Raw genomic sequence first — 23,386 nt, forward strand, 5'->3', positions numbered from 1 at the left:
GCATAACTGACATACAATGTAAAGCCATTAAAGCTTATAAATCACCTGTTTGTTCATCGTCTAGACTGTAGTAAGGAGACTTCTGAGGCTGAACATTGTATTTTACATCCATAAGTTATTTTAGGTCTTTTTTTTGTTTTGGTGTACTGTAAAGTGGATGGGAATACTGCTCTGTCCTTGTGTGTGAGGCCCAGACTGCATTACCTGTTGTTTCCACTCAGGGCTGATCCTCCTGCAATACTTCCACACCATGTTGTTCATGCACATCTCTCTCAGGAGCTCAGAGGCCTGAGGAAACCAGACAGCACAATCACCACTTCTGTAACATTTCCATTAGAAAGTCTGATTGATGAAACAGTCTGGAGCAGATACAACTTACAGAGAGCCAAGCACATTACAGAAAGGCTTACAGTGCAAAACGCACCTTTAAAACAGCATTTATTCTGCTCAATGTATACCTGCATCTGAGAAAATAGCCAGAATGAGCTCTCCGAGGAGGAGATTCGTTTAGCCACAAGCTTTCATCAGGACCTCATGCGCTAATATAACAGGCGTTATCCGGGAAGGAAACCTTTTTAGTCTTTGCTCACACCCCATAGAGGTGCAAGCCAAGCCAGCTACAGGTTTTATCTCCTGTGATAAGCCGCTTAACTGGCAGAAACCCCAACAACATATTTTTTTTTATGACTGAGGTCAAGAACATCTATTTAATACTTATCCAACACTATTAAAGAAATAAAAATGTTTAAACACTTAACATGAATATCGATTGTTCCTATAAATCAGTCATGCTATCGATGTTTGGAATATCGTGAACATCACTGAGCAGCTGTCAGGTACACACTGGGGGGCTGAGGGATGGTTAATTTACATTCTGTAGCCATCGGGTGGGGGGTGCTGCCGGGCTGACCAATCAGCAGTGACGGCAGTCACTGGGGGAGGGTGCAGAGATGTAGGGGGGCCAGGAAGTCACTCTACTATTGGCGGTTGCTAGAAGATTATCTTCCAGCAGCTGCCTACTGGAGGGAGATGTATGAAGGGGCGATAGCTGTGAAATGATAACTGCGCACGTTATGTGCTGCAGTAATAGTTTCCCTGCATGTAGCAATGCAGGGAAGCATCAGGATACACCCGTCATTATCGGTACAGCTACCTAGATAGGGCGCCAAAGTGATGTGGCAATGGATGAACGGTCAGTGGCACGTACCATTCACAAAACTGCAGCTATCGATTTCAACAGCTGCAGTTGCAGCACAACACCACTGGCCCTGGCTGAAGGGATATGCAGCCAGGGATCGTGCTTACAAAAATACCAAAACAATAGTTCTTTTGTTTTTTTCAATAACGGCTCGGGTGTCACTGGGGATATATGACCGATGCAAAAGTAGAATCACTGCAAGCGCAGGTCATATGCTGAACGAGGGAGTGTGCCATTCGCAGGACAGGTGAATTAGCACTCTTCCTCTTCGGCAAACAAAGATATAATACATGTGGGCCGTGTCTGGACCTGGTTACCACAATAATAGACGTCGCAGTTCCAGACATATACCGCCCGTTAGTCGCCTGGTCATACATCCCCCCCCACTGTGTATTACTGACAGGTCAGATTGTTTGGGACCATGTCAGTCAACGCACAGCCTGGGGTGGTTGCAAACGATGCAACCATACCACACAAGTGGCTAATTCATTATTCCACCAAATTGTAACCGATGTTAAATTGTACTTAATGTATACGCACATAGTAGCAGGCATTGTATGAGCATAAGCAATGTTTATGAGAATTGCACTTTGTGCCTCATAACTCAGTTCTTCACTAGTAAACTGAATATCTTCCCTGTATGTAAGTCACAGGTCTCCTTTACCAGTTTCATCACTGGATGTGATTAAATGTTTCCATAATAGTAAAGTAATATTGTAATAGATGGTTTGACATAGTAAGTGGTGAAGAACAGCTCAGTGTTTCCTCAGATGACAGGACAGCTGTTTGCTCAGGGAAATGCAGACCTCTGCCCTTCCTGATTGCTGGATGCTGCTGTATCAATAGAGTGGAAGCCTCCTATAACTCAAGGAATTTTATTTTAAAACTCTATACACCAACCTTGGGGATAAAATTATAGAGTCATTCATACAATTTCTATATACCGTATATACTCGAGTATAAGCAGAGTTTTTCAGCACATTTTTTGTGCTGAAAAAGCACCCCCTCGGCTTATACTCGAGTCATGCCCGCATGGTTCGCAGCTGAGTAGCGTACCATGCGGGCCGCGGTGCAGTCTGTGTCTCTGTGACACAGCTGCACCGCGTGTGTAGCGCTGACCGGACGGAGTTCGGTCAGCACTACACACTGCCAAACACACAGCCGCCGGAGTCGGCAGCTGTGTGTTTGCTGTAATCAGCAGCCGATGAGAGTCTGTTAGACTCTCATCGGCTGCTGCTGCTCCCACTGTGGGAGCCATCTTCCGGTTCCCGCAGTGGGTAATGGGAGAGACGTCATGACGACGTCTCTCCCATAATGTAAAGCGGCCGGAGGGGCCGATAGCAGCGTCGGGACCAGGAGCGGGGTTTCAGGTAAGTGTTTTTTTTTTTTTATTACGTCTCCCTCTACTGGGGGGGGCAACTACTGGGGCAAATACCAGGGGGGGGATTACTACTGTGGGCACTACCAGGGGGGGATTACTACTGGGGGCACTACCAGGGGGGTGGATTACTACTGGGGGCACTACCAGTGGGAGATATTACTATTGGGGGCAGTACCATGGGGGGGGGGTTATTACTAGTGGGGGCACTACCAGGGCGGGTAATGACTAGTGGGGGCACTACCAGGGGGGGTTATTACTAGTGGGGGCACTACCAGGGGGGGATATTACTACTGGGGGCACTACCAGCTGCTGCATTTCCCTCCCTAGGCTTATACTCGAGTCAATAAGTTTTCCCAGTTTTTTGTGGTAAAATTAGGTACCTCGGCTTATATTCGGGTCGACTTACACTCGAGTATATACGGTACTTATAATAACAAACAAATAAATAGGAGAAAGACTACAGCTCATCATTCAGGGCATTATTCCCCCAGACTTAGGCCTTCTGCTCACCTCTCTAAGGGATGGAGGTGGCACAGGCCAAGACTTGTCCAACACATTCTTTGGCATATTACGGTGGAGGCTCATCAGGAATGAGTAGCGGATGTAGTCCAGGAAGTACTCATTCTCTGGGCAGCGGGAATAATTGCGGTAAATAAAGCCTTTGATGAACCTAAATAATAGAGAACATAAAAAAAAGTAAATTTAAAATTCACAGACACATTTCTCTAAACAGCAGCTTACTGACCCACATTGCATTATTATATTGTTCTTACTTCTCATGACCTGTGTATTTAACAAAAACAAAAAACAGTCCATCCAGAGAAGCTTTGACAACACCTAAAACCGAGGCTGAGCATTATTTACAGAAATGTTGTTTGCAGAGACCAATTTCATGCTATCTTACAAAACATTCCTGTACTTGGTGACATTTTTGGAGTGCATAAAATAGGAGTCGCTTCCTTTCATAGGAAGCCGAAGTTATGCTAAACACATTTTCATCCGTTCTAAATATAAACAAATAAAAGTCTTCTAAATGTTTTGTTCACCATTGTGATTTCCCGTCTACTTCAAGTTGATGTGCCCAAACCACTGCAGCCAATGGTAGTGAAAGTACAGGGCAAAAGAATTTTGGAAATACATTTTTAATGGAGTTTTTCTTACAAGTGAGCCAGGTTATTTGGACACAGTTGAGTCACAGTAAACAAAATTATTTTTGCGGTCACGTTGTTAAGTGGAAAAATTCAAGAATAAAATGTGACCATAGTTCTATAATGCGACGTAATTAATAGACCGGCAGACTACATGCCGCCGGTCTATATCCCGACAACTAAAGCCCGACAGCGGACTTAAGATAGGCGTCGAAATACAGACGCTCATCTTAATTACGACACCGGACTACAGAAAGATGCCGGACCGATCGAGGCAAGTATGGGCGTCTTCGCACTTATCCTCCGGTTTAGAGACTCCCGGGGGGACTTCTGGTTAGGCAGCGCCGGGGAGGATAAGGGTTAGGCATGCCCCCAGGAGGGTTAGATTTAGGCACCACCCTGGGAGTCTTAGGGTTAGGAACGACTAGAGGAGGGTTAGGGAGGGGGAGAGGGGAGGGTTATGGTACTTATCAGCCCTAGTCAGGATCTTGTCCTGCCGGGCTTCTGTAGCCAGGATTTGAACCTGTGGCTAAATAGTCGCCGGTATGTCATACCCATTCCTTCTAGAACGGTGCAACTTTGTTATAATGGAGTATTGGTAGCTTCCCTGTAGACAGGTTAATGTTTGCATAAAAACTATTGCACGTATTACTTGCCCCTTTCAGTTTTCTTCACATCCAAATACATGGGAAAGTGAAGTATTTTCTGTATATTGATTCTGCTGCATTATAAAATTCACATACAAGCTTGGCCATAAGCCTCCCACAGCAAATAATAAAGATAAAACTATTGCATGTACAAACGATGCCTAGCATTTAAAATTATGTAATATATGCTCAGATTACCAAGGGTTATCCAACTTCTCTGACCCAAATGTCTGTGTGTCCTAGTCAGATCCCAAAGATAATCAGTTAATCTCACTCAATTACATCATACGGGTGCAGACTCCAATAATCTGAGAGCCCCATGCCATTATTCAGTAATTAAAAGAACTGAACCACTAGAGCTCCTTAAAATCCATATAAAAAGCGTACTTTACTTTTGATGATACTTTTTGAACCTAGACTAGCAGTTGATTATGCAATAGGAGTTAACTGTGTGATTTATGTTACAATTTAAAAGGCAATCATTCATAAATCTTACTTTGGTGGAAGAAGGGCCAGGATTATTACTGGTAGGGGGCAAGATTTATTTAATAAGTGGTTATGTCAGTGAATGTTTGTAAAATATTCAAAGGGCATGAAAATAACCTGCAGACATCACTAAGAAAATGGTGCCTAAATTATAGCACCATTTTCAAGAAAAATGTTTTACGTTCCCAGATTTCAATATTGGCCTTTTCTAATTTGATTTCGAACCTACCACTTGTTTAACTGGCAGGATAGCGGTATTGTAAACTTGCCAGGCTTATTTGAAAATGGGTCTCTTAAATGGTTTTCCCAACTGCGGAATTAATTTAATACGATTCCAGAGAACTCTATATATACCTACAAGTCAGACACTGGCTCAGCTCGTCCACCACTGGGGCCTACGTTTTCCCTCTTCCCCCTCGCAAGTGTCTACACTTACTTTTATAAATCAAAAAGGATGTGCATAACTCTATGATACAAGACCCTGTTGTCTACAATTGAAGTAGTAAAATTGGGAACGGAATTAAAATGGGAATGCACATCTCCCTGTCTGATCAGGAGTGGGCGCTGATTGGACATGTACAAAATGTCTAAGGACGTGATACGTATTCTATGTAATACATCCTGCCCTCTATAACATGCTTACCAGCGTTTAATAACTAGCTCATGAGCCAGCTCTTCCGATAAGAGCTGTCCCTTGCGAAGTCCTGACTTTTGTACATTTGCGGCAGTGGTGCAACGAAGGTGGGACAAGCAATTAATGTGCCCTGGGCACTAGTGCATAGGGGAATCCGCCAGTGCATAAGTAGGGTTACTAAACGTTCCGGTTATCCCGGAAACGTACCAGAATTCAACCCTCTGTCCCAGCATCGCCCGATTGTCCTGGTTCACAAGGAACCGGGCTCCAGAGGGCAATTGGTCGGGTGGCAGCAGCAGCATCAGTTTAAATTTGGTGCCGTTCATGAGCTGGCAGCCAATGAGAAGCAGATACGACGAGCCAACAATAGCTCACCAAGTCATAGCTCCACCGGTTCTCAGCACCAAACTGCAGACGCTGACGAGTGGAGCCTTGGTTCTGCGTTGGCGTTCAAGCAAAGAAGACGGCAGATGAAGAAGAAAGATTGGTGGCGCTGGCCCAACGGCAGAAGAAAGATTAGGACTGGAGAGTGCTGTAGGTGGTGGGAAGAAAAGAGCTAAGCGAAGCTCCCCATTGCAGCCTCTTCCAACTTTGAAGTAGGCGGTCTTGGCCACCTGTAATTTACTCCTGCCCCATCCCCCCTTGACCACCACGTGTCAGGCATTAGGCCCGTGGGTGGGCAAGTTAGATGGGCAGAGGGCCCGTCCCACAAGTATAAAAGAGGCAATAGCCTGTGCCCCTGGTGAGTGGCTGGGCATTAGGCCCAGTCCGCTCTTTGATGGCAGATACTATGTGGTTTAATGCTCCTAATGATATTATGCACACAGTATGGCCCCCATTACAAATCTACACTTTAATGTGATTAAGGAGCTATACTGTGAGGCATACGGTGTATAACAGGTACTACTAATGTGTGGCATACTGTGTATAAAGGGCACTACTACTGTGTGGCATACTGTGTTTAAAGGGCACTACTACTCTGCTGTTGCTCTGAGGGCTTGCATAGGGGCCCGGAGCCGCTCCTGTGCTGAGCTTGTTGCGCCACGTATTGTAGTATTTATAACTTTTTGTAGGATGACATGGCCATGCCTCCCTGATTTGGTCACACCCCTAGTGTGTCCCTGTTTATTAATTTTAAAATATAGCAACCCGATGCGTAGGGGAAGCTGATGTGAGAGCATGCTTTGTCGAGCAGTAGCACTGTAGATAGACAGTGCATCTGCTCTCCTTTGCAGAGGAAGGGGGGCACAGCACAGTCGTGCATGATCACACTGTGCAGGTGTGTGGTCTCCACTGTTCATGATGAGCAGTCTCCTGCAATGCTCAGAATTGCGTGACTGCCACTGTAGGAATTTCAAATAAAATGGTCATGTGATTTTGGGTACTGTGGGAGACCGCTCATCACAAACAGTGGCGACCACAGACCGGCACCATTGCAGCGGCAGCCACCTACCAACTCCTACATCACTTGAACAGGGTCCGTTCCCATCTACAATGAACAGTTTTTAGCTAATTACCGGATACCAGTGACTATATCCTAAAACCTCATCCTCATTTACCCTATATGGGCTTCTTTACGCACAAAGTACTGACAATTCGACCCCCTGACAATTGTGCACAAGCAGGCCAATGATTGCGCATGCACTTTCTGGACCTTGTTGCATACCTGCACATTGCAGCCCCATATAATTCTTTGGAAGCTAGCAGTGCCGGTGGTCCACAGCGAATAACTCCAATATCTGCTGCTGACCATTTTAATACATACAGTATGGGGAACCATATGTATTGCGGTAAACCTACAAAACAACACTTTCTGAAGGTTTTACCGCATTTGTTTGAATGATACATCCCTCTCTGTTTAAGCCACTCAAATGATTCTAAAGGTGGTCCCATAGGATGTATCTCACCAATTCCACCCTGGTATTTCGGAATATTTTTGGAGGAACTGCGGTGGGGTTGGAGGCTTCCAATATGTATTGTGGGAATGCTATACTATCCAACAACTTTAAATTGAGGTTTTTGACTTGATAAAGTTGGTTGAAGGCATCAACCTTCCCTCTCGCCCAGAGATCGCCCTCTCTTCATTATCCTCTATTTCTTCCGTCACACAGCAAATCAGCCACGGGTCACATTCTCATTGCCACTAAAATCGGCTTCGGCACAAAATTGGAAATTTCTAGCTTCCCCCTACCTTTACTAAAATTATATCTAAAACCCATATAAATTATGAAATGGAAACTTTGGGGTTCCCATAGTCGGCATCGGTTTCATCCACTCTTGTTAAAAGGAGGCTGTGGGTCCTAGTGTTTCAAATATTGTCTTGTTTTGCTTCTTATGTATAGTTTTTCTTCTGTTTTTGTTTGTAAGTGTCTGTATACTCTGGTCTCCTTCCATAGAGTGGATCTTATATTTCGTGGTAACAGTATTCCCTCCCTTTGCTTTCCCCTGTTATCCTCTTGCAGTGGACTAGTAAGTCTCCCCCCATTTCTATAGAGCGAGCGCCTAGAGGTCCAAACTCAGACTCACAACCTACGATTACTTGAATCCACTGACTGTTTTTTGTTAAGCCAGCTCTATGTATCTCTCTGAATTCATGTTGCTGGTACGTTATTCTATAGTGGTTTGCTTCCTCATATGTATAGTAATATTAAATGACTTGACTTAATATAAAACCCACCTTTACCCCTCTTTCCTCCCCATATCCCTTTTGTTCATGTTGAGGTCTACTTGTATGGATAATCCCCAACCCCATTTTATCTCTGCATTTAACTTTACTCGATAACTACATTCAAAGCTATTCTTTTGGCAGAACTACTCCTCATTTTCCTATTATAGTATGTACATATTTTATTTCTGTATTCTTAAGTATACTAATGTGTATTAGATCCTTTCTGTATAACTTGTACTTTGCTGATCCCTAATCTTACCTTAATTGAGACCTAATTGTTACTTTTTCCTATGCTACAATTGTTTTCTATTGTTCGGTTTACTGATGGAATATAATGTAATGTAAAACAGATTTGAATGGGAAAACACAAAAACAAATTTAGAGTTATGGTAAGAACGTACCCTTATTAACACTGATTCTTCGAAGTCCATAGGGATTACCATGGGGTGTAGTTGGTTGGAGTGAGCCGTGCACCGAACAGTTAAAGCTTTAGCTCCCAGGATACACCCGCCTTCCTCCATATATACCCCGACCCCCAGCCAGCCAGTTTTGTAAAACAAGCCCAAGAAAGGAGTAGGAGAAAGGAGAAGGAAGAACATTACGCTCAAGAAATACACTCACAAAAGATGTGGGAATCAGTGACAGAGAAAAATACCCAATGAAGCCAGGTGCGTCAGGGTGGGCACCCCTGTGGACCCTGTGGACTTCAAAGAAATAGAGTTAACAAGGGTAAGTTCTTACCATAACTCTTAATTTCTTCTTCAGGGTCCATAGGGATTACCATGGATACGTCCCTAAAGCAGTTTTCCCTAAGGGTGAGGGTGCTCCTGAACAGAAAGGAAAATCCTGCGCCCAAAAGGAAGTATCCTGAGAGACAAAAGTCTGAAAGGCAAAAAACCTAAAGAAGGTGTGGACGGAACCACACACTCTTAAAAAAAAACAACCCTAAAAGCATAGGGTCATAACCTCTGGATGAGCACCCTTAAAAATAAGAGTGCTAAGCTCTCTGACAGAAGCTGGCAGAGGAAGGCTTCCTCGCCCCAATCATCATCATCCTGACCACAAAGCTAGAGAAACTTTTGGCTCTTAAGAGGGATAACTCGAGAGGCACGCCGTCAAAGACAGACGAAAAAGGTCAGAGTGCAAACAAGGACACTGTGCTAACAGCTCCGGCCGTAGAGGAAGTGGAAAAGGAGTGTCTATGTGAACCAGTGGCGTCTGGGTCAGGCTGAAGCTATCAGTATCACTGTGCCGCCTTCCTGCTTGAATTTCCGGAGAACCCTTGGGAGGAGGGAAATCGGAAGAAAAAGGTATGAGAGATTGAAATTCCATCGCACTGCCAGAGCATCCACAAAAGCTGCTGAGGGGTCTCTGGTCCTGGACCCATACCTGGGGACCTTGTGGTTGTGACGTGAGGCCATGAGGTCTACGTCTGGTAGGCCCCATCTGTTCACCAGGAGGTGAAAGATATCTGGGTGAAGAGCCCATTCCCCTGCGTATACATCCGGTTGACTTAGGAAGTCCGCTTCCCAGTTGAGGACTCCGGGGATGAATACTGCAGAGATTGCCGAGAGATAACATTTGGCTCACATTAGGATGTGCTCTACTTCAAGCATGGCTGCTCGACTTCGCGTTCTTCCCTGATGGTTGAGGTAGGCAACTGTGGTTGCATTGTCGGACTGGATTTGGACCGTCCTGCCCTGGAGAAGGTGTCGCGGCAAAGTGAGCGCTCTGTATACAGCTCGAAGATCCAGGATATTTATAGGCACGTGGCATTCCTGAGTTGCCCATCTTCCCTGAAAGGTATGAAGACCAGTCACTGCGCCACATCTGCGAAGGCTGGTATCTGCAGTGAGAAGTTCCCAATTTGGAATCCAGAAGGGGCAACCCTCGTCCAGATGGGACTTCTGTAGCCACCATGAGAGGGAAAGCCGAACCTCCGGAGAGAGGAGGATCGTCTGGGTCCAGATCAGATGATACTGTCCATTCCACGGGACATAATCAATTGTTGAAGGGGCCTGGAGTGAAACTGTGCATATTCCACCATATCGAAGGTGGATACCATGGATCCCAGGACCTGCATTGCTGAGTGAATGGATACTCAGCGATTGCGGAGCAATTTGTGCACATGCAATTACAGTACCGAAATCTTGTCTGCTGGCAGAAAGATCCTCTGTACCTGAGAATCCAGGAGCGCACCAAGATGTACCATCCTCTGTGTTGGAAAGAGGGAGGACTTTTTCCATTTGATGAGCCAGTTGTGTACTTGCAGACAGGCAATGGTCAGTTGGAGATGGCTTTTCAAACTGCCTGTGACTGTACGAAAATTAAGAGGTCATCTCGGTATGGCAGGAGTCTGACTCCCTGAGGCCTCAGTTAGGCTGTCATAACCGTCATTATTTTGGTAAAGACCAGAGAGGAGGACGTTGACAGACCAAATGGCAGTGCCTGAAACTGGTAATGTCGCTGCACAGCAAGTCGTAGAAATCGTTGGTGGGATGGCGTAATAGGCACATGCAGATACGCATCCTGAATGTCCTGGAAAACCATAGAAACCAGGCTCCATTGCAGAACAATAGCTTGTAAAGTTTCCAAGCGGAACTTGGGCACTTGGATAAACCTGTTAAGGGGTTTGAGATTCAGAATAGGCCAATGAGACCCATTCGGCATCTAAATCAAAAAGAGAGTGGAATAGAAACCAGTTCCTCAAAGAACCGAAGGAACAGGTATTACCACACCTTAACTCAGCAGGTAGTGAATGGCTTCCTCGAAGGCCTGGGCCTTGAAGGGGTCTGATGGAAGACCTGTATAAAAAAATTTGCTGGGGAGGGCGGCTCCGGAAAGTTAGAGCGTATCCACAAGAGACCGCTTCTCTGACCCAGGCATCTGTGGTTGTCTGATGCCATGAGTCGGCGAACCGCAGAAATCTGTCTCCTACCCTGGGATCCCCCAGAAGTAGGCCTGCAACATCAGGTGGAGGGTTTGTCGTCAGACTTAGAAGCTGGACGTCTGGTCGCCCAAGGCTGCTTAGATCTAGACTTGTTGGTTTTGTCTAAAGCAGGCTGCCTTGGAAAGGACAGTCCTTTTGCTTACCTTGGGGACAAAAGGCCTGAAAGCTATTCGGCTTAGGGGTAAGCTGCTGATGGCAAAAAAGCAGATTTTGAGGCTGCCAGAGAAGCCACTATCTTGTCCAACTCTGCGCCAAACAGTACGTTGTCAGAGAAAAACAAGGATTCAAGGGCTTTCTTTAGATTCCGAGTCTGCTGTCCTGGATCGTAGCCAAAGAACTCTGCAGGCAAGTACCGAGGTCGCAGAAGCTTTAGAAGCAAGGAGTCCAGTATCCAACGCAGCTTCTTCCAAATAAGAGGCCGCCTCCTGAATATGGGAGATGTAGGTCAATTGCTGCCTGGTAGCATCTGATGACATGCTGTCTTCCAGTGCATTCATCCATCCTTCAATAGCCTTAGCTACACAGGCTGCGGTCCTAGCCAGCCTAGTAATAGCGGCAGAAAACAAGTAAACCGACTTAAGACAATTCTCTAGTTTTCTATCTGTAGCATCCTTAAGGGAGGATGCGGATGGTATAGGCAACGTAGAGCTCTTAACTAAACGTGACACATGAGAATCCACCAGGGTTAGGGTCTTTTTGGAAACTGGCACCGTTTGTTAGGAATATTCCATGCTTCCCCCATAAGCTTAGTGAGCTGTTCTGATTGAGGGAACTCAGCCTTAATCACTTTTTGTAGTTTAAACACCGGGGCTTTAGGCTTGGGAGTTGATTTCTCATCCTCTATATTCAAAATTGATTTAACTGCCCTTACTAGAGAAGGAACATCCACTATCGGAATGACTGTACTCCTCATCCGATGGGGACAGAGTCCCCTGTGCATCATCTGCCTCCTCAGATGATGTGTCAGAATTTGAAACCTGGGCAGACTGAAATAATACAGGCTGCCTATGTGCTTTGGTGGCTTAATGGTCTGTCCGCCTGTAACATATCTTGCTGAAAGGCAGCAGACACATGAGCCATATACTGAGCTGGGTGGGCATAAGCATCCATCCAGGAAGTATGCATAGGTGGGTACCAACCTTGCCGACCATCTGCATCCTGACTGTCTAATCCCGGCAAAGGTCTAATGACAGGTGTTGAAATCCCGCCGCCTGTCATTTTACCTACGCTGGGAGCCCGATGCCGGGCATCCTGATCGAAGGTAACCCGGGCACCGACAACCGCAGGGGGGGGGGGGGGAGGGTTAGGTTAGGGGCTCCCAGGGGGGACTTAGTGTTAAGCAGCACCCCGGGAGGGTTGAGCTAGGAGAAGGGGGGGTTAGGGTTAGGCACCCCCCCAGGAGACTTAAGTTTCGGCTGTGGGGAAGGGGGGGGTTAGGGTTAGGCACTCCTAAAGGAAGGTTAGGGTAGGGAATTGGGTTAGCGATACTTACCTAAATTAGCAGTCAGGATCTTCACCCCTGCCGGGCTTCCGCTGTCGGGATTTCAACCACGGTAAATCATACTGATTTCCACTGACCATCCTGCACAATATCCTGAGAAGACAAGCCTGCTGAACAGGTTATGCATGTAACCAGCACAGGGGCCCCAGCCTCCTGTATACCCTTGCCCTTTGACATAATAATACCAGTAAGCAGCACACAATACAGTGTATAGCTAATAATGCAATGTGACACCCTTCACAAATACAAGTAAATGTGAAGAACAAATGATCCCCTACACACCTGGTAATGAGGGGTTAAAAAAGAGCAGCAGGGATAGATATTACTGACAGTCAGAAAGTAAAAGGCAGTATATCACCACAGCAGAGCTAGCACAAGTCACATACAATGCATATAAATAAAAATATAAATATACTTGCAAAGGGCACTGAATCAACTACTCAAGCAACACTAGGCTGGTAGGATTTAAGTGCTGTATAACCTGGCTCCATGGAGAGGTACACAGGGAGACAGGACCCGATCTCCTGAGACCTACAGCTTCAGAAAAGCCCTGATTAAAGGCACCTAAGCGTCTCATTAGGGAGGAGGGTGTAGGAGGAGCAGCTCAGGTGTGGGAAGACTCAGCTGAGAAATCACACTCTGAGCTGGGGGAGGGGCCGTCAGGGGAGAGCTCACTTCCCTACTGCTGTATTAACCCCCGGGTCTACTGGATTACAGACGGAGGCAAGGACTGCATAACAACGCGATTCCCCGCAAGCAGGGAATCGCCTTACCTGACATCCCCGTTATCCGGCTGCAGTTCAGGTCTCCCAGGCAAGCACTAGCCAAGCTCCGCTGGTGCCCGCCATAATCACCGGCAGGGGTAGTAGGAGCAGTCACACAAAATACATAAAATAAAAGCTTGAGGCTGTCTAACACAGCCCCACTGTTCTCAAAGGTGCTACTGCTTCTGCTAGCACCATACGAAAAAACTGGCTGCTTGTGGCTGGGGGCAGGGTATATATGGAGGAGGGCCGGTGCATCCTGGGAGCTAAAGCTTTAACAGTTTGGTGCATTGCTCACTCCAACCAACTACACTCCATGGTAATACCTGTGGACCCCCTATGGACCCTGAAGAAGAAAAACTTTTTTGCCCATTTTGACTAGATTTGTTGTGTGAGGAGGCATAAGCAAACAAATGGTATTTTCTGAAAATTCAAAGTCTTCTGAAAAAAGTATTATTTGTGTGGGCACAGCATAAACCAATTACTGTAGCTGGAATGCGACTAGCTCAGAAAGTGGCAAAATAGGCTCAGATCTGGGGTGAGAAAGGACTGTGAAGGGGGCTCAACATTCCTGACGGGAAAATCGGTATAGATTAGGTCAAAACTCTAAGTAAGACCAATGGCATTTCTTACTAGGCCACACCCACGACTGATTACAAGGAATTAGGAATGCTAGTGAGACTGGGGACTGATAAAAGTGGGAGTATGGGAGAATCTTTAACAACACACTATGCACAAAGCGACTAGACTACTGGGAAACCATGAACAACTGTTACTGGGACCAGCACGGAGGATGCACACGGGCCCCCTCCTCTCTTAAACCGCCCTTGTGGCCATGAGTATTTCTCTAAAGACATTCAAAAGGCATGACAGTTGTACTGTTATCTTTTAACACACTTTAGGGGAGATGTACCAAGCCTTGGAGAGTGATAAAAAGGAGTTAGACAAGTCCCAACCAATCAGCTACCAGCTGTCAGTTTTCAAACGGAGTCTGTAAAATGGCAGTTACGTGGCACTTTATCGCTCCCCAAGGTTTGATACATCTCCCCCCTGAATAGATTACGAAAAGGAATCAACTACTTACCGTCGAACGACATCCACTGCCCATTTCCTCTTGGCAGCTTTTCGACGGCCCACTGTTCCACGCCACCAAGACTGGATGTGTACAGCTACAAAACGTGAAGGTGGAAAATAAAATAACCCTTGTATTAAATCATTCCAAAGAGTATTACATCTTAATTATATCTTCCCAGAACACTGGTTTATTTCATGACCCTTGTATAGACTGAATGTTAAATAAAATATATTCAAAAAGTTAATGTGCATCATTTCATAAAAATGACTTCTTAACAAAAATATTTTTCAAGTTAACAAGGATGACCGACAGCATTAACTTAGCAGTGTTCCACTTATTTCTGTGTTATTGTGAACGCAATCCTCCTTTGCCAAGTTTATTTGTTGTAAACTTACTATATTGTGTGATACAAGGTTAAATATCTTTATATTGCTTATTAGAAAAGGAACACAGTGTAGGAACATCTAAAACTCTTATTTTTTATGTAATAAAGGTTTAAAAATGTACTTAATTGTATTCAATTACATCATTACTCAATAGCTGTTAATTCTCCATGATATTTTACACTACATTATTAATAATAATATTTTTATTTATATAGCACTTTTTCTTCAATAGGGCTCAAAGCGGTTAACAGGTAGTATGAACATGATACAGCGGTTTACATTTTCAAAACAAGTACAGAAACTGAAAGAGAACGGGGGTTTAGCTTTGCAAAAATACAGAGATAATGGCGGCAATACAATGGGTGTGGCAGCCATCTTGTATCATCAGTTACAAGGAATTATTCATCCTACCCACAAAAGATCCAGATGGGGCAGGCATTTAAGGTGCAATACATAGGATCATACTGGGCAGAATAGGCAATGCCTGGAACGGATGACAAAAATGGGAGATATATGAATACTAGGAGAGATTCTGGGAAGCTCCCCTGTACCATGCATTTTTCGTTCTACACTGGGCACCAGGTGAAGCAGCCATGTTGGGCGCACTACGTTGGATGCAATGTACGACTAAGCGATGCATGGTGATAAAACGAACAAGGATAATAAATTGTACAATGAGTTAACAGTATACCCACTGCATAAATAATTCAATGGGTTTCTCATCCTGTCCTTTAAACAGCTAATTCTGGGACAGGAACCATGGCAGCCGAGCAGACCTTTAAATAGTACTACAAAATAGTACCACAGAAAGTTGCAAGCTCAGAACTGATGGGGACTAATGCTGAAATTTCAATCTGTACTGGTTCAGCTTTCCTGTGTCCCAAGAAGAACATCACCACATTATAAACAGCAGGATATACCCAAGTCTTATGTACAGGAAGAAGGCAAGATGGAGTAAGTTGGAAGAGAGACTGCAAGGTCTGAGGCTGCAGGTGGATCCTGGCTACAGAAGGTGTTATATACTGCTAATGACTTTGGTGAGGGAGGGGTGGACAAAGTCTTTCATAAAAACCATTACAGATGAAAAGCGGAAAGGTGTGTCCCATGGTCGTATGCAGCGCACTCACCGGAATGTTTCAAGTGTAGGAATTTCTGGCGCTGATGGTAACCTTTCCATCTGGCCTGGAGAAAGGTTGCTATAACAAAAATAATCTATGGTTATCTTGTGATCACCAGGCAGGATACACTGGGTGACAGACAGGACTTCAATAGGCAGCTTTGAGACAAAATGATCGATAGTTACAGAACTACACAACACAATGGAAAAACACACAGTAAAAAAAAAGAAAAAACAATTAACAACATCCCAACAAACCACAAAGCATAATACAGCAAACAGGGTGTCAGGCTGAATGTGTTACAGGATTGAAAGGATGAAGTGTAGAAATCTACCAACAACTACAATTTGCAAATGGAACTTGAAATTAATATATTATTTTGGTTGCCAGTGACAGATTAAATTTTCCCTCTCCTTTTGTACATTACAGAAAAAATAAATGTGTTGGCAACTGTGTCGACAGATGTCTTCGATCATCACAAGGCATACTTATCATGAGGACAGCTAATATGAAGTACAGCTTACCCAATGCCATATACAGAGAGCACATTAAACAAAAACCTGGAGAAAATGATAACAGAACTAACCTATGCTCTGCTTCCTCACTTCCAAGGCATCCTCTGTTGCAAAGAGAGTCTTGGGGAAGCGAATAAAGATTTTTGTCCTAAATATAAGATATGTTAAGTCATTGCAGAGACAGAGTTTATTATACCAGGCGACCTGTTTAGATCATTATTTAAATATGAGGCTTGTCATGACAGGCTGTAGTAGGGCAGCTTACCTGCCCATTTTATATTCCTCTGGTTTATATCCCAGGCTCTTGACTAGGACAGAAACACCATCCATCACTCGCCCATCCCAGTTTGGCCATGTGTCCGGACAGAGAGATTTGTACCTGGCGATTACACAGAGACATGAATCTGTACCCAGGGATCAGAAGAAGCTAGTGTGCGCCTTGCACAAGTTGTAGAATTATTATTTTTTAAAATATCTTTTAATTACCTTTGTAAGAAGATCTCGTATTTTCGCCGGTAAGCAAACCCAGCACGACGTACTCGCACATTTTCAATAAGCCCCAAATATTTCACCTGGTGCCTTATGAGAACCTCATCAAAACGAGCTATAAGATTAATAGGAAATCAATCAATTACCCTCATAACAAAAAAAAAGGGAGTGTTATGGTAGACTTACCTTTGTTAACTCTCTTTCTTCAAAGTCCATAGGGTCCACAGGGGAGACAATGGTTTGTAGGTGGTGGATAAGAGGTCCGGACACCAAACTGTTAAGCTTTTGCTAACCCAGCATGCTCTGGTCCTCCCCCCCTATACCCCACCCACAGCCTGAGGCAATCAGTTTTGTCAACAAGCCCAAGGCAGAAGCAGGATAGGAGAGAAGGAAGACTGATACACGGAAGAATCACATTCTCACACAGAGAAGGAAACTGGTGACCAAAAGAAGAAACCCATAGAAGCCAGATGCGTCAGGGCGGGTGCCCTGTGGACCCTATGGACTTCGAAGAAAGAGTTAACAAAAGGTAAGTCTACCAATAACTCTCCTTTTCTTCTTCAGGGTCCATAGGGCTCCACAGGAAGACAATGGGGATGTCCCAAAGCAGTTGTTCAAGGGCGGGGATGCTCCTAAGCGGAGAGGAGAATCCGGCGTTCAATGAAGCATCATGTGAGGCAAATGTATCAAAGGCATAGAACCTAAGAAAGGTGTGGACAGGAGACCATGTGGCCACCTTGCCCACGCCGGGCTGTCCATGAGGGACCCACAGAGCGAGAAGAATGAGCAGAGACAGTAGCTCATGCGAAGCCATCTGGCCAGAGTCTGTTTATTAGCTGGCCAGCCCTTCTTGTGAAAACCATATAAGATAAAGAGGGAATACGTTTTCCTGATGGAACTCGTACGGTCCATGTAGATCCTCAGAGCACGGACCACACCTAATAAAGCCTCACCTGCCGAGAGGTCTGGTGATAGGAAGGCTGGAACTACAATTTTCTCATTAAGGTGGAAGTGAAAAACCACCTTGGGAAGGAAGCCAGGGTGTGTCCGAAGAACAGCCCTGTCCTGATGAAAGATCAGAAATGGGGAGAGACAGTAAAGCGCTCCTAAATCCGACACCCTACGGGCAGATGCAATAGCCATAAGAAAAAGTCTTTGCAGTGAGCAGTGAGCCATTTGACGTCTACTGATTCCAGGGGTTCAAATGGAAGGTCCTGAAGTGCTTGGAGAACCACTGACAAATCCCATGGAGTCACTGGAGGGACAAAGGGGGGTTGAATACGGAGGACACCCTGAAGGAAGGTGTGAACATCCGGTGGTGAAGCAATTCTGTGCTAGAACCAGAAGGACAGAGCAGAGATGTGCACTTTCAGAGCGGCCAGGCGAAGTCCCAGCTTGAAGAAAGGCAAGGTTTCTACAAACCCGAAAACCCTGAGGGTCAAAGCTTCTGGCAGCACACCACTGGAAGAATTTATGCCACACCCGGAGATAGATCTGGGCGGATGCCGGCTTACAAACTCTGAGCATGGTCTGGACCACAGAGTGAGAAAACCCTTTGGACCTTAGCAGGGATGTCTCGTGAGCCACACAGTCAAAGACAGACGGGCAGGGCTGGATGTAGACAGGGACCCTGAGACAACAGGTCCGGTGGTTGAGGAAGTTGGAGAGGAGAGTCTATGGATAGACTTTGAAAACCGGAGTACCAATGGCGTCTGCGCCAAGCCGGAGCTACCAACAGGACCATGCCCCCTTATTGCTTGAACATCCGAAGGACCCAAGGAAGAAGGGAGACTGGAGGGAAGAGGTATGCCAAATGGAAGGTCCACTTCACTGACAAGGCATCCACAAAGGCTGCTTCGGGCTCCCTTATCCTGGACCCGTACACTGTAAGCTTGTGGTTGTGTCATGTGGTCCACGTCCGGAAGAACCCATTTGTCCACTAGGAGCTGAAAGACTTCTTGATGTAGTGACCACGCCTGGCGTGCATGTCATGACAGCTGAGGAAATCCGCTTCCCAATTGAACACTGCAGAGATGGCTGAGCGATAGCATTCGGCCCATGTGAGAATGCGAGACTCTTCTGCCATTGCTGACCGACTTCGAGTGCCTTCCTGGTGATTGAGGTAGGCCACCGCCGTGGCGTTGTCAGACTGTACTTGTACTGGCCTGCCTTGAAGAATATCATCAGCCAAAGTGAGGGCTCTGTAGATGGCTCAGAGTTCTAGGACGTTGATTGGTAAGATCGCCTCGGCTGGTGTCCAGCATCCTTGGAAAAAGGTGCTGGCCGGCCACTGCCTCCCACTCGTGAAGAATTGCATCCGTGGTGAGGAGTACCCATTCCGGGATCCAAAAGGGGCGACTTTTGTGTAACTGGGATGCCTGTAGCCATCAGGAGGGGGACAGGCAAACTGCTGGAGAGAGGACCATCATCTGGGATCCCATTCCACCTGGAGAGGATTAGGTGTTGTACGGGCCTGGAGTAGAACTGAGCGAACTATACCATGTCAAAGGTGGATACCATGGACCCCAAGGTCTGCCATGCTGAGTGAATTGACACTCTGCGACTCTGGAGTAACCTGCGCTCTTGTTGCTGCAGTGATGATCTGTCAGGAAAATTCTCGGAGCCTGAGAATCCAGAAGAGCTCCTAGATATACCATCAGAAAAAGAGAGTGGACCTCCACTAAGCTGATATTAACCACCGGTTCCCTGGCCTCTTGCGCCAGTAACGTTAGCCCTGGTGGTCCAGTGGAGTCCCGGAAAGACCGGTGTACACATCAGCACCTGCGGTATGACTGCGCTAGATGCGGACTCCTGTTAGCTGGAACCCGCCTTACCTGTCCCCGTGTCCCGGCTGCAGTCTGGAATCCTACCGAGGAGCCTGCTAGCAAGGCCCCCTGGTGCCCCGCCAAAAGTACCAAGCTGAGGGCTGGAGTTGCAGCACCGCAGAGGGGTGATGGAGCAGCATCAGACACGTCCGAAGGACTGTCTAGTGCTGCTTGCTCTGTCTTGAAGTTAAAAGAAATAAAATAAAGCTTGGGCTGCTTAAAGCAGCCCCACTGTTCTAACAGTGATCCAGCTCCTGCCGGACACTAAGACAAACTGATTGCCTCAAGCTGTGGGCGGGGCAGTGGCGTAACTAGTGTATTTGGAGATCAGGGCAAGATGAAAAATGTCCCCCACCAAAAAAAACTTCCTATGATAGGACAGTCTGTGACAATGTATAATTATTGACAAACACTGGTCTATAAAATATGAGTTTTCAAAGGGAAATATTGCAAGAATTCGCTCATTTTGATTTTGTCTTAAGCAACCAGAATTACAAACATCATTAGTTACCAAATTAAAGCAGTGCAAAGTTCAATAACAGCACCTATAGCATGCAATAACATGTTTGGAAGGCAAATCCTTACAAGCCGTAATCTTAACACAGGGCAATGCATGAAGCTTACCTGCCTGTTTCGCATCATTAGGCTTCATGCAACGCACATAGGAAGGCTCCTTGGACATAAGAATCTCCATCAGTTTGGATAAACTGTTTTTAAACTGTGTAGCTGCCTAAAAAATGGTAATAAGAGTTTCAGCACTTGGCATGGTATTAAAAAGGCATAAGACCAGATAAAGAAAACAACAAACAATATAATATAGAACAGAAATAGTATGAAATAGTAAATTTTATATGTAAACCAATTATACCAATTATTACTATCAGGGCATGGTATTCATGAATACAAAATAGGACGTCTTACCCACTGATCTTTATGAAAGATGTTCCTACTTCCCTTAATAAAACATTTGCCCCATTCCATCTCTCTACATATAAAAATAAACTGGACCATCCATGATTTCAGGTAGTCAATCTGTGCAGATTTCCCACTGAAGCTGTTCAAATTCACAATTGCTCAGAGAGGCTTTGGAAACATCTGCATCATTTAATGTGTACAAATTCTTCAGTGCTAGTCACACATTGGCCAGTAATAGCCCCAACGTAACCAGCCACATATTGGCAAGGGAAAGCCCCAATGTTACCAGCCACATATTGGCCAATGACAGCCCCAATGTTACCAGTAACAAATTGGCCAGTGATAGCCACACCAGTTACCAACAGCACATTGGCTAGTGATAGCCCCAACGTTGCAAGTGCCATTCCACTTATATTTCTCCTGTCAAAGAAGTCACATTCACGTGGTCATGAGTTTGTGGGGTAGGGTACTATTTTATTTTTCTCTCTGTAAGAGAGAGCATTGAACGGAGTGATAGCGCCTCCATATAACAATGAAGTTTAGCCAATTTCTGTGACTTGGACACGTCAGGAGGAAGTTCCGTTTATAGGACCCTGGAGTCATTCAGTGCTAGAATTGCACAAATGAGCTTGTCAACAGCAGAAGAGAAGACTTCGGTGGTCAATGAGGAGATCTTTTGGATCAGACAATTGATACGGAGCTACTCACATTAAGGGGAACATGGACCGGTGGTGTATATAATTAATGCAGGATTTGAGAGAAACAAGTTATATAATACTGTGTATGTATGTATGTATGTATAACTTCAGGCAAAGCAACTAGCTATTTTTTAACACTTCATGTGCTGTGGTATGTGTTTGTTTCAGGTTTTCTCCAGAATTTGGTGATCCTAAATGTTAGTTACTGGTGTTGAGGGGAATATTTTTTTTTGAAACTGGTCTACAGGAAAAAGTTGCTGCACCTTTGCATGAGCCCCTAAGACTCACCCTCTTCATTAAAGTTTACCAGTCCTCTCATAACTCAGTACTCTACCTCTCTGACCTATAACCTATTCCCTCCCCTTTCATTTGGAAGCCCTCTTCCCTTGTTCTCTAGCACTACGCCAGTCTCCCATCCCCCACCAGAATATTTTATACTGTGTGCCTGATTCAGATATGAGAATAGAGTAAGATATAGCAAGTAACTGTGTACCTGGACAAACCATGTTGCAAAGCAAGGGGTGTAAATACATAAATGTTTTTTTCATGCAGGACAAATACTGTCTGCTTTTGCATGTGCTGGACATGGACAGCTTTATTTTTACAGTGCAATTCAGATGTGGGAGGGGTGTGTCCAACCTGACATCTAAACTCTCTGCACATTTTAAATCTGACCCACCTGCAGTGCAACATGCTTTTACCAAGACGCACAGTTACTTGCTCTATTCCCAAATCTGAATCAGGACCTGTATTCGCACCCTTGCTGGGTACAGGATCACTGAATAGTAGTGATTTAGGGTGAGATGTGTTACCATGCTCCTTTTCTTAGCACTAAGACATGCTGCATCAATGCTTAGCAAAACAGCTGTCACAGTAACTCATTCTGGGTACACACTTTCTCGATTGCAGGCTGATCGGGTAAAACTGTCCCGATCAGCCATGCAGCCAGTCCCCAGTGTGACCCCCTGTCAGCTGCCTGGGAGCCACGTACACACTGCAGACATAGCACAGTGTGAATGGGCTTCTATGGGATCGGAAGGTCGAACCGATAAATATTAAACAGTACATAAAGGCGACCTCCTGTTCCCGACCGATAAACGGCTTTTAACGCTCCTGCATTGGGACAGCGTACACACCTATACAATCCAACGGCCGTTCTCTCGATACTGGATGAACGGCCCGCTGATTGTATAAATGTGTACCCAGCTTAAGGCAACCTCGTTCCCACATGTATCACAACAGCATAGTGTCTTATGGCAGCGTAGCTGCATGTGTGCCATGCGAAGCAGTAATCTCCGATTTATCCAGAATCGACCTTTTATTTGGAGAACGGGAATAACCACTTTTATCTAGGACAATGCAAAAAAAAAAAAAAAGGGGGGTTATCACTGCCTCAAACATTTGCCCCTTACTGCCTACACCCCTCCATGTGACATTTCATTACTTGCTCTTCTGGATGTAATGAGTCACAATACCCTTTTCTCCTCACTTCCCCCCATCCTGCGTTTGTTTGGATCATTTTGATATCTTATGTATTGTTTATACTATGGTTTTATTATCCATGTACAGAACAGTAGAAGCCTTGAGGCGCCATATAAACAAAAGATAATATTAATAATACCGTTTCTGGCCTTTTCTTGTCCGTCAGTTCAGATCTATCAAAGCACTGGTGAACAATTGGATTTCCAGAGTCGCACATAACCTGTGGGCAAAGTGGGGAACAGGTGACAAAATAGCTGATTAATGAGAGATCTAACAAATTCCAGAACCTTTATTTCCATTGTAAGATAAAACACCAGACTGCAGAACATTAATATAAGCCATTTAGTTAAGACACAGGCCCAGCCCTTCACTCACTTCTTTCAGATTGCGAAACAGCAGATCATTGTTTTTATCCAAAAATCCTGTAAAAGATAAAATAGTTATCGCAGACAGACTGCACTCTACCCAAACACATGTACTAAACATTAGTAACAATAGGGTAATAA

At 45.2% G+C, this 23,386-nt stretch overlaps 1 protein-coding gene across 4 annotated transcripts in view; it reads right to left on the reverse strand.

Moving 5' to 3' along the window:
* Positions 1–23,386, reverse strand: part of MYO1C (myosin IC) — a 167,093-nt gene that overhangs the window by 19,422 nt on the left and 124,285 nt on the right. For all 4 annotated transcript variants that reach the window (XM_088454797.1, XM_088454791.1, XM_088454815.1 and 1 more), the window contains exons 16-25: positions 23,256–23,302; positions 23,020–23,100; positions 20,410–20,515; positions 16,958–17,075; positions 16,737–16,850; positions 16,543–16,619; positions 15,966–16,034; positions 14,462–14,546; positions 3,090–3,249; positions 205–288 (exon numbers count right to left, since the gene is read on the reverse strand). In XM_088454797.1, the coding sequence (XP_088310923.1) occupies positions 205–288; positions 3,090–3,249; positions 14,462–14,546; positions 15,966–16,034; positions 16,543–16,619; positions 16,737–16,850; positions 16,958–17,075; positions 20,410–20,515; positions 23,020–23,100; positions 23,256–23,302 (941 nt within the window). The remainder of the gene's footprint in view (positions 1–204; positions 289–3,089; positions 3,250–14,461; positions 14,547–15,965; positions 16,035–16,542; positions 16,620–16,736; positions 16,851–16,957; positions 17,076–20,409; positions 20,516–23,019; positions 23,101–23,255; positions 23,303–23,386) is intronic.

Source organism: Taudactylus pleione, unplaced genomic scaffold (genome assembly GCF_031769625.1).
Source record: "Taudactylus pleione unplaced genomic scaffold, aTauple2 ptg000040l, whole genome shotgun sequence".
NCBI classification, from domain to species: Eukaryota; Metazoa; Chordata; class Amphibia; order Anura; family Myobatrachidae; genus Taudactylus; species Taudactylus pleione.